At 53.4% G+C, this 13,446-nt stretch overlaps 1 protein-coding gene across 4 annotated transcripts in view; it reads left to right on the top strand.

The window, feature by feature from the left end:
• Positions 1-13,446, top strand: part of LAMA5 (laminin subunit alpha 5) — a 93,205-nt gene that overhangs the window by 48,774 nt on the left and 30,985 nt on the right. For all 4 annotated transcript variants that reach the window (XM_054218270.1, XM_054218269.1, XM_054218271.1 and 1 more), the window contains exons 7-22: positions 1,723-1,838; positions 2,773-2,891; positions 3,676-3,766; positions 4,536-4,670; positions 5,129-5,191; positions 6,436-6,576; positions 6,959-7,096; positions 7,347-7,481; positions 7,977-8,111; positions 10,057-10,194; positions 10,398-10,450; positions 10,640-10,739; positions 11,255-11,307; positions 11,719-11,824; positions 12,494-12,593; positions 12,793-12,949. In XM_054218270.1, the coding sequence (XP_054074245.1) occupies positions 1,723-1,838; positions 2,773-2,891; positions 3,676-3,766; positions 4,536-4,670; positions 5,129-5,191; positions 6,436-6,576; positions 6,959-7,096; positions 7,347-7,481; positions 7,977-8,111; positions 10,057-10,194; positions 10,398-10,450; positions 10,640-10,739; positions 11,255-11,307; positions 11,719-11,824; positions 12,494-12,593; positions 12,793-12,949 (1,780 nt within the window). The remainder of the gene's footprint in view (positions 1-1,722; positions 1,839-2,772; positions 2,892-3,675; positions 3,767-4,535; positions 4,671-5,128; positions 5,192-6,435; positions 6,577-6,958; positions 7,097-7,346; positions 7,482-7,976; positions 8,112-10,056; positions 10,195-10,397; positions 10,451-10,639; positions 10,740-11,254; positions 11,308-11,718; positions 11,825-12,493; positions 12,594-12,792; positions 12,950-13,446) is intronic.

The raw sequence follows: 13,446 nt of genomic DNA, 5'->3' as shown, positions 1-13,446 counted from the left end.
CATTCTGGGAACGGAACCAGTGCGATTCAAACACTTCGAACGTTAAAGAGCCGGGGTGCGTGGCCGGAGTCACGTCCTCCAGCCAGGGAGATTAACACTGCTCAGTGGGTTTCGAAGTTCCCTGATTCAGTGACCATCTTTCTCCACACATGTGCATATGGATGTTAATCTTGATCTCCAGCTGCTGCCATGGAAAAAACCCATAAAATTGTGTTTCCTTGGCAGTGCTGAGTGGTAGTCAGCCAGGTGAGAGGTCTGCGGGTGACGTGGCCGAGGTTTGCCCCTCACTGAGTCTCCCCCTTGGCTCAAAACATGGGGAGAACAGAGTTCCCGGTGAATGTTTCAGGGCTCATTTCTGTCACCTAGGCTCCAGCCAACCTCTCCGGGGCTCGGTTTTGTGCCTGGACTCTGCCAGCTGCAGCCCAGCCTGGGAACGCGGGTAGGGATGAGGCATCACAAGTGCTCAAAGAGCTGACGGCAGCCAAGCATTTCAGGGTACCTGCAAGGGGAGGAGCGCCTGCTGAGTGCAGATCCTGCCCGCGTTCTTCCAAACTTTCAGATCATCCCGTATTTCAGTAAAATGAGTTCACTTGTCCCATGCTGCTGCCTCTGTCTGGCTGTTCGCTATACATACACTTGCAGGTCCCACATCTTAAAAATACATGTAGGTGAAAACCATGACACTCAGCTCACTGCCCGCATGCAAGCGCGTGTCTGCACTCCTGCGTTTCACCAAGAATGACTACTCCATTTGTTTCTAATGTTTTAAAAAATTACGTTTATTTTTAAACACTGCTTTTGAATGGAAAAGCATTGGAGGAGGGAGAGATGGGAGTGGCAGACCGACCCTGAGGGGAAATGAGTAATTGCACAGATAAAAGCTAGAACATGCTGTATTATCCATAAGTCTAATACAACAGAAAGCGTTTGTGTTGGATGGGAATCGCCTTCTGCTAAGTGGAAGTTTTGGAGATGATGTCACTGATGTTAATGAATCACCGTTGCGGTTGAGCAGGGACGAGATCCGTCAGTCGACTGTCGAGATTTCTTGCCTGGCGCCTCCGGAGCCGCCTGTTTACCCAGCACAGCCCTGCCTGTGCCAGCGGAGAAAAGCAGGAGGTGCATTTCACGGGGAGCGTGGCGCCAGCGTCTGCTAAGAGACTTCATTCAAATTTCATGGCCTTCCTCTCTGTGGCACAGGTATACCTGGAGGAACGGATGGGCCCTGGGTGGCCCCATCCCTCTCCAGCTCTGGACTATTATTTATTCCTTTCACGCTGCCCCTGCACAGCGGTGGGGACGTCGTGTCCCTGCACCACACTACTCCCTCTTAAGTCCTTTGCTTCAGCTCAGGTTTCTACCACTGCCACCTCCGACCACTTCACGTTTTACTGTCTGCAGAGCTGACTAGGCAGTGGCACACTGATTTTGCTCCAATCCTTGTCTCCCCGTGAAGAAAAGGGGAGTGATGGTGGAGGAGAAGGAAGGAAGAAACTGGCACTGGAAGAGCAAAGTCTGGTGTTTGGCTCAGAAAAAAAAAATCAGCAATTCAAAAGTTAAAAAAAAAATGCCTTAGAATTCTCTTTTGCAGAATATTTGGGTTAAAAAACGTCACTCTGACTAGTGATAGTTATGCACAGCAGGGTTATGTGGTGGGTCCCCATCCCACACATCCCTGTCATCGCCGCTGGTTTGGCTGTACCTCCTTCCTCTCCCTTGCAGGCTGCAGTGTGACTGCCAGCACAACACCTGCGGCGGGTCCTGCGATCGCTGCTGCCCCGGCTTCAACCAGTTCCCGTGGAAGCCCGCCACTGCCGACAGCGCAAACGAATGCCAGCGTAAGTTGAAGTTGGGTTTTCCCTTCCTTTTCCAGCTGTTTTGCAAAGCCCAGCTAGACCGTGCTTCGCCAGCCCCTTGATGGCGCAGTGCAGAGAAGCCATTCACTGGAATGGGGGGGTTTATGGTGTGTGGCACTGGGTGAAGTGGAGATCAGTGGCACTGTGAGAGGACAATTTGCACAGCGGTGAATCGGGTTCAGTCGAGGCTCGCACAGGGAGGCCCACTAGGTCGGTACGGGACTTTGATTCTGCTTACGTTCCAGTTCCTCCTCTGTGTCCAAGGGTTCACGCAGGCAAGACTCGTTGCTCAATTCTGTCTCCAAGATGAATTGCGTTTGGATGTGTTTACATACAGGACATCTTTATTTGTCTAGCGAAACCTTTAGTAAATGCCGACAGTGGAATTTATGCTGCACTGGGAATGCAGAGCACGGAGCACAGCTACATCACACCATCTCTTATAAACACAGGGCGGCAAAGGACAGTTGGATCTTAGTCCTGTGGGTTTGTAAAGAGCACCCTCGCCGGGTGCTGAACTTTACAGCTCACCTCCAGCCCGGATGGGATAAGAGCGGCAAGAATGTTGCCCTCTAAACCAGACTACCTGAGGCCCTAAAGTTGGGTAATTTCTTTTTCTCGTCTATACATGCCTGCACATATTTTACTTCTGATTTTGTGCCTGCTGCGTTTCTCCAGTTGCAGACTAGACTAGACTTTGCGAAAGAGTTGCTGCTGCTGCGCGTTTGAACTGGAAGACTTCTGGGAGCTTGGGTGATCGTGTAATCCCCCAGATGCATTCAAGCGTCTTTCCTCGTTGAAAAGTAACCCATCCAGTGTCAAACCCACGAGGAAGAGTTCATATCTTGAGATCCAGCTGGTGACTGAAGGACCTCCATGGGCCGGTGGCTTAGCTAACCTCTTTTTGTGTTTTCAGCTTGCAATTGCAATGGCCATGCCTACGACTGCTACTACGACCCAGAGGTGGATCGCCACAAAGCCAGCAAAAGTCGTGAAGACAAGTTTGAAGGGGGAGGTGTTTGCATTGACTGTCAGGTAGGCCTGAAGAGCTCCTGCGGAAAAGATTTTTGTGTTTGTTTCCGCTGTCAGCCTGGAGTTCAGCCCTGCTGGCAGCTCCGCCAACCCCTCACGCACCCTCCGTTATCTTAATTAGGTTTCTTGCTGGAAAGTTAGTCTCTTTGCAGCAGTTTAAAGGGGTGTGCACCAGTAATGAACACAGCACTTGGGTTCCTGTCTGTCCCCTGGGTAGTACCATTACCTTTCCGATGCTTTAGGGTGAGCTCTGCTGAGGCACTGAGCACTGGGAGGGACAGGTTGGTGCTGAACACATTGGGAAGTCCCTGCCTAGTTTGCAGGGCTCGGGTGCCGCCATCTGGATCTCTTCTGATCACCAAAATGCCAATCTCAGTCTCTGAAGTTCCCAATTAAAGTGGGAAAGTAGCTCTTCCAAGGTGACCATGAGCTGGTTTCATGCAGTAGCATGAAACTTTCATCTGTGCTTTCTTGCTGGGAGGAAACAGATTGCTCTGGTCCTAACACAAAGTGCTCAGGACATTTTCCCATCTGAAGTAAGTGCAATGGGCTTGAGGTCGGATATGAACCTGAAGGTCAGACTGGCCTTACGGGAGAATACACAGCGTGCAGGAAATGCTTTGTTTTCAAATCGGTGTATGTGGAATTTTGAGCAGATTTAGGTCTTCTGTGTGTGGACACTTCTGAATTGCTCCCTCTGGCCCCTGAAGCTGTTAATAAATCTGGCCGATGAACATGAATCCTGCGGGCAGAGGAACTGATGCCCCTGTAACCCACTGTCTTTCAGCATCACACCACTGGCATTAACTGTGAGAGGTGCATCCCAGGATACTACCGGTCCCCTGACCACCCGATCGACTCTCCATACATTTGCTATCGTGAGTGTGATTTCCTCTGCAGGCTGTAGATGCCTGCTCGGACTTGATGATGCTGGGGAGGGTGGTCTGAAGGACTGGGCTGAGAGATTTTTCTGATGTAGGGAGCCCAGCGCTGTAAGGGATGTGGCCATGTGGGTGGTTCCTGCTGCAGCTGGCATTGCCCATGGAAATGTGTGTGTGCCTGCAGACAGTATGTGTGTCTGCAGAATCTGTGAAATCAGAAATGGTGGCTCGTTCTATGGCTGGAATGAACCAAAAAAGCATTGTTGATGTAAAAAGGCCTGCTGTTGCCTGCAGGGCAGTCCGGTCTTAGCTGTCATCTCTGTGCCCTTTCAGCTGGCACTTGCAGGCCATTGTTCTCCACACGCCAAGACAGGGATTTCTAAGCAGCAGTGGGCTATATCTGTAATGCCGGGGAGCCCAGCTCGGTCTGGTCGCTGTGACACATCGGCTGTTCTGGACCGTGTCCTCGCTGCAGTGTGCCACTGCCACCTCTCCAGGGAAACTGGGATCTCCTGGAGAAGCAAACTGGGGCTGTGCTGCTTTACTTGGGTCCCTGCAGTGGGACAAGCGCAGTGGCAGCAGTTCGTCTAAGCCAGACCCCTTTTGAAGAGGCAAAATTGCACTTTTTAGTTTTGGAGAGAATTTACAGCAGATGGCGGGGTGTCTTATAGAGGCTCTGTATCACGGTGATGCTTCTGTGGTACTCGTGGCTGGCCAAGCGACTGTCGGTTAGTGACAACCACCACCGGCTTGTCCCTCTCTGCAGGCTGTAACTGTGAGTCTGACTTCACCGATGGCACCTGCGAGGACCTCACTGGCCGCTGTTACTGCAAGCCCAATTACACCGGGGAGCACTGTGATGCCTGTGCCGAGGGATACCTCAACTTCCCCCACTGCTACCGTAAGTGGGGGCTGCAGGGCCGTGGGGTGGCCGGGTCTGGGACCGCACAGACCCAGCGTGGGCAGGATGGGCCAACAGCTCCAGTTGGGGCAGCTCTCCAGGTGCCTTCTCCCCATGCCACATGGCACTCCTGTCCCAGGAAGAGTTCCTGCAGGTGGGGACAAGCCTGCTTTTGGCTTCGGAGGAAGCTGGACCAGAGCTGAGCTGGGCTGGACCTGGCTCCCTGGAGTCCATTTGGCTGGTGTCTCATCTCTCACTTTCTGTGAAAGACATCTTTCCAGAGTGCAGGTTTAAAAATTGTTGTAATGGATCTTTGTTTAGTGGGATTCTGCACTTCGTTCCACGTTTAACGTTTTCATTCGGCCTGTTCAGCTTTGGGACTGCCAACCCATTGATATCCCGACAGGATTTCTTTGAGCGTGTGTGATGACCTGTGCAATGTCTCTTTCTCTGCGTAGCTGTTCCAGCTTTTGCTCACAACGATACTGGAGAACAGGTGCTCCCTGCGGGACAGATAATAAGTAAGCAGTGCAATTTTCCTTGCTGCTTTGGCAATCACCATGCTTTATTGCTGTTATATCTCACCACCCAATGCAAGGTCACATCTTCAGCTTACTAGGCACGTACCTTGTAAGAGACAGCCCTAACACAGAGTGGGTCTGAGAGAGGAGGCAGCTGAGGGGTGGGGGAAAGGAAGTTTTATGATCCCCTTTTTATAGACAGGAAAACTCTAGCCCAGAGTGGCCGTGCGATTGTGTGTTTTGACTGGTGTCCAGGCCATGTGGGGACATTCCTTCTGGCCTCCCTGTAAGAAACCCCCCATCTGTCTTCGGGGTAGATACAAGCCTGTCCTTCTGCCACACCTACATGCCCTGCGTGTTCCATCTGCTGGGCAGCACAGCGGGTCCCCTGCCCTGCTGCGGGCGCCTGGGGAGCGCGCACAGCCAGCCACTTGCTCTTTGTGGCTTTCCCTGTTTTCAAAGCTCACTCGTGCCTTCATCCCTGCTCCCCTCCGCCTCCCTCCTCTCTGATGCTTGTTCCTCTGGGTTCATCTCCTCCCTTCTGCTTTTTTTTGGTCGCTTTTCCCACCGAATCCTCCCCTGTCTCATGCTCCCCAGTGTGCTCCAGATAACCTTTTCCTTCCTTCTGTATCTTCCAAAAAGGTTTTTTTTTTCCTGAGCTGGAATTTCTCACTTCCCTTCTCGTTTCCCCACCTCCCCCTCCCTCTGGTTCTTGGATGATTTTTGCCGTTCCCTCTCCCAGCCCAGCACCCCACGCTATTGCTGTGGGTGAAGGCAGGGCTGGCCGAGGGTCTCAGCACTGCTCACTCACAGCACCCACCTGCCCTGGCAGCACGAAGGTCTTGGGTGCAGCTGATCATGGAGTGACCAGAGAGAAAGCCCAAACCCCGCTCTGGTTATTCCCACACAGCTCTTGGGCGATGCTGCACCGAATCAGCTCTGTCTGGGTTTGTGCAGGCAGCATTTGCCTGCTCTGTGCATGGCCCTGCTGCCCACCTTGCACGGCAGCACGGTGCTGAGGTCTCCCAGCCGCCCTGTGACCCCACGAGCCAGGCGTGCTGGTCGCCCGAGCAGGGTTTGGTTAAAACATTTGCATGTGTTTCTACGAAGGTTAATTAGGAGGCAAATGCTGGTGCTGTTGCCTCTCATGGCAACTCCTTCCCTGTCCTTATGGGACCTTGCCCAGCAGCATAGATCAACTGACAGCCATGTCTGGTGGTGTTTGTTGTGTGTCCCTGCTCCAGACTGCGATTGCTACGCCGGTGGCACAGAAGGCAACGCCTGTCGCAAAGACCCTCGGGTGGGGATGTGCGTCTGCAAACCCAACTTCCAGGGAACACACTGTGACCAGTGCGCCCCAGGCCACTATGGCCCCAGCTGCCAGCGTGAGTGACTCGGGGTTAGCGGCCCCAAGCTCGCCCTGATCGCCTCCCTGCTGGGGAGGAGCGTGCCTCTCCCCGTCTTCCACTCGTGCTGGGGAGGAGGAATTCTCCAGCCCCACTTTTAAGTGACAAATTCCCATGACTTTTGCTGGTATTTTCCACCCAGCCCTGACCCTCCAGCATCCTCCCGGCTTCTGGGGGGGCTCTTGAGAAATTCCCCGTGGATGTGAGCTATGGGCCAGGCATGTTTGCTGTCAGCTGTGTCCCACGTGGTTTCTCCAGTGACTGCATTTCTAGCCCAGAGGAACAGATGCTCCAGTTCCTTTCCTAGGAATGGGCAAGACGAAGAAGCTGTTTATTTACTGGTGCCCTTGTTGCTTTCCAGCCTGCCAGTGCTCCGGCCCCGGTCAGTATGATGGCACCTGTGACAGCGAGACAGGGCAATGTCTGTGTCGAACGGGATTTGAAGGGCACTTGTGTAACCAGTGCGCTCCCGGCTACTTCAACTACCCTCTGTGCCAGCGTGCGTATCTGTCCTCCCTGGGCCTGGCTGGGTCCGCACAAAGCCAGAGTCTTCTGGCAGGGTTTTGAAGGAGGACTGGGAAGGGGTTTGTGGGTGTTTTAGAGGGTATATGCAATGAGCAGAGATCGACAGTTTGAATGCTTAGAGCATCACATAAATGCCTATCTGAGAACCTCAGGAAAAAAAACATATTGCCATGAGCCTTGCCCCATGCTCCCCGTACAAAGCAAACGCTTTCTCTCTGTTGCAGTGTGCGGCTGCAGCGTGGTCGGGACGCTGCCGGGAGGCTGCGACTCCGCTGGGAGGTGTTTCTGCAGACCCGAGTTTGCTGGGCCGCGGTGCGAGCAGTGCAGTCCTGGGCACCACTCCTACCCCCACTGCTACGGTAAGGACCTGAACGTCCAGTTCCTGCTGGCCTGTCACCTTCTGAAAAACATGCCTATTTTTGCAAGACTTTGGTGTCTCTCAAAATCAAAACCCATGTGGTTTGCACTGTGAATTTGGTAGACTTGTTCTGGAGATCGTGGATCATGCCAAAGCCTGGAAGACAAAGCAGTTTTTATCGGTCACACTTCCTCATGACAACCCTGCTGTGACCTGCTGTCTCAGCCTACGGCTTTTTTTGTCTGTCTTTTTAGTGCATTAACCTACTAAACTGCTGAGAAACATTGAATGGGCTGTAAAAAACCCTCAGTGTCATTTTCCTGGTAGGGCCATGACTCTAGCTGAAAATATTGCCTGTCTTTCCAGGGGATTAAGAAATTAATTTAGTTCTGAGGGAAATGGCTAATTCCTATGGGGCTGAATGACAGTTCAGACCAGCAGAAGTTGGCCACGGAACATGCGTTTCATCAGACTATTGAGAGTCCTGCTCTTACAGCTTGCTCCTGCGACTCCCGGGGTGCGGTGGACAACAACTGCAGCCCAGCTGGCCAGTGCCGATGCCACGTGAATTTTGCGGGACACACCTGCAACCAGTGTGCCCTGGGCTTCTATGGGTACCCCAGCTGCACACGTGAGTAACCACCGTCGGGCCTCAGGGGAGGGAAGGGAATAGTTGCTGCTGCTGGCTTTGTAATGGCTTTCCTTTTCCTAGCCCGTCTCCCAGGGTTGTATATGAATATAGTTGGCTCTTGCAGCAAGAATCAGTTTTCCTGTGCACAGTTCACCTGGCTATCTCATCTGACAGGCACGCACTGTAACGAGTATAAACATTTTGAAGAAATGCTTCCCCAAAGGCCGTGTGGTTTGTCTCCCCCAGTTCATTCACTGTCGCTGACAGCAGGAGCTTGGGTCTGCCTGCTTGGTTTGGAAAAAAACCCCAGTCTGCACATATGGCCGCTTAATCTAGACCAGGACACAACCTATTAAGAAACAGACCTACAGAGTACGGCTTGGGGAGCAGCTGTGGTTCAGACTCTCTTTCCGAAAGCGTTGTGTGCAGATGCACATAAAACATGTGCTGAATTGCATCTGCCTGTCCTCAGGCTCGAGTGCCTGCAGCCAGAGAGAGCAGGGCTCCGAGTGGGGTAAGCAAAGTCTCAAACCACATGTTCAGATTATACCCTGGTGCCATGAGATGCTCGGATGTGGCTCACGTGACACGTCCTGGCTCTTCGGGGCTCACTCCACCTTGGTTCATGCCATTGCACGGGAGAAGCAACTGTGCTGAAACCAACGGGAGGGTGGTTGTACAACAGGGTGAACAACGAGGATCGGGATTTGGGGTTCCATGTCAGCCCCGAATTCAAGGTGTCTGCTGGCATGGTGGGAGCTTTGCGTCCGCTTCCCCGGGCACTGCATCGCTCCTGGAGCAGAGCTGCGGGTGCCAGGGCTGAGCAATGCCTGTGGCAGGTGCCTGTGGCCCCAGATGAATAGCCCTGAATAGCTCTCCCCAGCTCTGGGCAGAGTGTCCCCATCTCCCTCCCTGTCGGCAGTCCGACTGGAAGCCAGATGTACTCTGATGTCTCCCAGCAAGAATTTACTGCTCATTAAAAAATAATCTGCGATACAATTTCCCTGAAGCAACAAAAGAGCATCATCGCCCTCTTGCACCACACTAAATGTAGACGCCTGAGCCGTGGCCAGCTGGCAGAGCGCTGCTCGCAAACGCTGATGCCGGCAATATGCCTTTGAAGAGGCGGGAGGCACAGATGAAATGGTCTCACAGGAGTTCAGTAGTCACTACTTTTTTCTTTTTTTTTTTTTTCCTCATAAAGCAGCGTCCAAATTGCAGAACTGTAGGGGAGTCACAGCAAGGAAAGAAGAGGGGAACCTGATTTTATTTTTTTTTAAATCTGTTGTTTTACGGACAATGTTTTGCTGTTAGCCAGTCTGGGGGTGTCAGCCCAAAACGTCCCCTTTGGCAGGGATTTGAGGAATGCTGGCTGGGCGAGGAGGGCATGGGCAGCTCGCTGACCTTTGATGCGATAGGGCAGCAGGATGGCTGCGTGCGTTCGCAGGAGGCAAGGCGTGCAGGAAGCCGCAGAGCCGTTGCCCTGCCCTTGCCCTCCGCTGCCGGCAGTGCCATTGCTGTGGTGTCGGCCTGCTGCTCGCACACAACGTCCGCAAGGCACCCTGATGGCCAAAAGCAGCTCTTGGGTGCTTGGATGCAAAACGGGCTTTTGTAGGGTCTGATCTGTCACTGGTTGCTGACCTTTTGGGGATTGAGATCACACATTCCCCTTTCCATAAACAAAACTTCTCCCCCTGTCCCAAAACATGCATAAATGTATGTGAATAGGTGTGATAAACATTGCAGCTTCTATTGTTTTTCTAAAAAGCTGGGAAGTCTTTAACCAAAAGCAAAGAATGAGCGTGTATGTTATTTATAACCCGTGTTTCTGGCTGCTTTGGTGGTGATGAAGGTCAGGCAGACAAAGAGGTTGCTGGTGGGAAGGGTTGAACGCGGGAGTCGCTGTGTCCTGCAGCTCCAGCAGTTGCTGTCCCCTCTCTTGCAGCGTGCCAGTGCTCGCGGGAGGGCTCCCTGCATAGCACCTGCCACCAGGAAACGGGGCAGTGCAGCTGCCGCCCCAAAGTGACGGGGCTGCACTGCGATAGCTGCGTGCCGGGCGCCTACGGATTTCCACACTGCGAAGGTACCCTCCTTCTCCTCCCTGATGGGGGGATCTCCAGTGTCTTGGGGCATAGTGGTACGGTGCTGGTAAATCATAGAATAGGTTGGGTTGGAATGGGCTTATCATCCCCCAAGAGCTTTGTAAGGAGGAAATAACCCCCTTTAGGAACAGCTGGGGCGTGAGCTGTCTCTTCATCAACGCCTCCTTGTGCCTCTCTTTTCTAGTGGGCTCCTGTAACCCAGCAGGGTTGGTGACTGCAGATCCCTCACTGGCCCCGGTGAGTATCAAATGAACCACCAACCCCTGCAGGTCTTTCCTGTGTGATCCCCGTTACTCACTCTGGGCCAAGTCCTTTCTTAAGCACAGCCTGAAAGCAGCCATTACCCACACCGGAGTAGCACACACCACGTTCAGCCACCGCGCTGCAAATTCTCACTTGCTCTTTTCTCCCCATCCCTCTCCCCAGGGGTCCTGCACGTGTCGGACGTACGTTGAAGGCCCAGCTTGCGACAGATGCAAGCCCTTGTACTGGAACCTGACTCCAGAGAACCCCTACGGCTGCATAAGTAAGGAAATGGCATTTACACAGCCCCAAAAAGTCCCCTCTGTGCTGTAGTGGTGCAAGACCCAAACCCAAGCCAGCAGGGACCATCACTGCTGGATGGAAGTGATGCCCTTCCATTCTTCTTCACCCTGAAGTGACATGTCAGAGCTGGAGTGGTCTGAGTAACCCCTGCTTGGAGGAGGGGTAAGGCTGGAGCCTTGCAGCTTTTTGCTTGGGATAAAACACAGGGCTCATGCAATGAGTTGTGTCATTCTCAGCCCTCCCTGCAGACCGCATACTTAATTTTTCATGGCCAAATGTGCAGAAAAGGCAAATGTCTTTGGTAGTTGTGGCCTCAACACTAACTGTCCAAAATGAAAAGAGAGCCCTTGTGCAGCCCTGCCCTCTACTTGACCAGTTCTCAGCTCCTCTTATCCCAGACGGTGTCCTCTGGTGTGCTGGGTACTGTCCTCCATCGGGCTTCTTCTCAGAGGCTGATTGATCTTCTGGCTTTCTTGTTCATCTTCCTCTCTCCAGGCTGTAAGTGTGATACCAGGGGCACCATCAGCGGAATCGCGGAGTGCCAGCAGGTGGGTTTGCTCCTCTCTGCCTCCCAGCACCCCGAGTGTGTCCTGTGTTGGGAGCGTTTCAGCTCCGTCTCTCCCAGCAGCTGCCGGAGACGCCTGTCCTGATGCTGAGCTCTCGAACGTTGCACCACAATCTGGGTTTGCTTGAGAACATAGGATTAAGACCTGTCATAAATTAGGCACCTAAATATTTCTGGGTCTGGCCCAGGATGCCTGGATTTTTGTTTGCCTGTATTGTTGGATAATTTAATTTATCTGGCCCTTATCTGGCCCACCCACGCGCAGGAAGCAATGTAGAGTATGAAACTCAAAATGCTTCTCCAGCGTCTCAGACTAAGACCCAAATAACTGAGAAACAGCTTAGCCCTAACGAGCGATGGGAGGGAATGAGCTTCCATGCCTGCTCTCTCCTAGGGCGACGGGCAGTGTTTCTGCAAACCCAACATCTGCAGCCAGTTCTGCTCAACGTGCAAAGACGGCTACTTCAATATGCAGAACGCAAATTACTTTGGCTGTCAAGGTGAGTCCCTGTCGTGATGTGTTGTGTCAAGGAGAGGGGCGACAAGCAGCTCTTGAAGAGAAGGGGCAGGAGATGTCCCACCTCTTGCTTTTGATCATACCATGCCCCAGAGCGGGGACTGGGTCTTGCTGTGGATCTGGAGACCTGAGTTCGTGCTTTTGCCACTGTTGGGCACAGATCCATCGGGTTGCGGAATGAAAGGCCAGGAAAGGTGCCCCCTGGGGTGCCAGAAACTGTTGGGTTTTAACCATTAATTGACCATGTCCTTGCAGCTCTACTCCTTCCTGTTGGGAGCAAGTGGGCATGGATGTGTTGGGGTTGGCTGCTCTCCATCGTGCCCATGGGAAGAAGAGGGAAAGGAGGAGATCTGGCAGCTCTCAGCCAGCCCACACGGTCCTGGCAGGGCTGGGAAGAGGGAGCAAGGCTGCGGCTGGCGGCAGGGCTGTGCCTGAGGGTTTGCAGACCTTGTTCCTCTTGCAGCCGTCTGGAAATAGCTCAGTGCTGAGGTGGAAGAGGAGCTGATCCAAGTGGGCTGGGGCCAATATGAAAACGGATACAATGGAATAAAAATAGGGCCCCAGCCTCCCCGCCCGCTGGGGCGCGCCTTTGATTAGTGACCAGGAGCTCGTTAGTGCGGCGGGAATGTAAACAGGCGCTTCCTGCCCGCAGGCTGCCGGTGCGACGTCGGCGGGTCGCTGGGGCCATCCTGCGAGGAGCGGAGTGGAGCTTGTCGCTGCCGGCAGAGCACACGTGGCCCCACCTGCACCCAGTAAGCTGCTAACGGGAGATGCACCTTGGGGTGCTGCACCTCCTGTTCGCTCCCTCGGGAAAGGTGACCTTGGCGACTGTGAGGATGGGGACCTCATCATCTGGGCTGCTGCTGCATCAGCCGCGTGCCTGGCAGAGGTGTCCTATTGCCTCTCCCTCCAGATAGCCTGGCAGGTAACGGTGCTCCCTCTCTTCCCCAGACCCGCACGGGACCATTATTTCCCTGATCTTCACCACTTGAAATTCGAGCTGGAGGAAGGCACCACGCCGGCCGGCCGGGCTGTGCGCTTTGGCTACAACCCCCTGGAGTTTGAGGGCTTCAGCTGGCGAGGATACGCACAGATGTCCTCCATCCAGGTACGCCTGGTGCCTCCATCCCAGCCCGGCTCCCCCTGGGGAGGATGCGGCCGGTGGAGGACAGACGTGCTTTTGGCACACACTTTTCGCCCCAAGTGCTTTTCAAACCCCCCAAGTCACATGATGGCCAACATAAACAGCACAGTGTATATATAGCCTGTTTGCACAGATACTTCCTGCGGGGCTGGGGACAGCATAGACTGATGAGGGGAAAGATCCTAAATTGGGAATCCCCTGACATCCTAATCCGGTTAGACAAAGGTGGTAGCTTGGTGATTACTTACAGGGATGTCTATAAACACTGTCTCTGGGTTTTCTTGCGGCTCTTTCATCTGACTCTGCTCTTTCCTGCAACTCTCTGCATAACCTTCCCTCCCTTTTCCAAAAATAAATTAGCTCCTCCTTAGCTGCCATGTTCAGCTTGGACCTCTTGTTACCGTTCTGCCTCCGCTCTTGCTGTTAGATGGTTTGCTGTAACGATGGTTTACACTAACCTG

Source organism: Rissa tridactyla, chromosome 12 (assembly GCF_028500815.1).
Source record: "Rissa tridactyla isolate bRisTri1 chromosome 12, bRisTri1.patW.cur.20221130, whole genome shotgun sequence".
Taxonomy (NCBI): Eukaryota; Metazoa; Chordata; class Aves; order Charadriiformes; family Laridae; genus Rissa; species Rissa tridactyla.
This window is presented reverse-complemented; position numbering and strand designations above follow the sequence as displayed.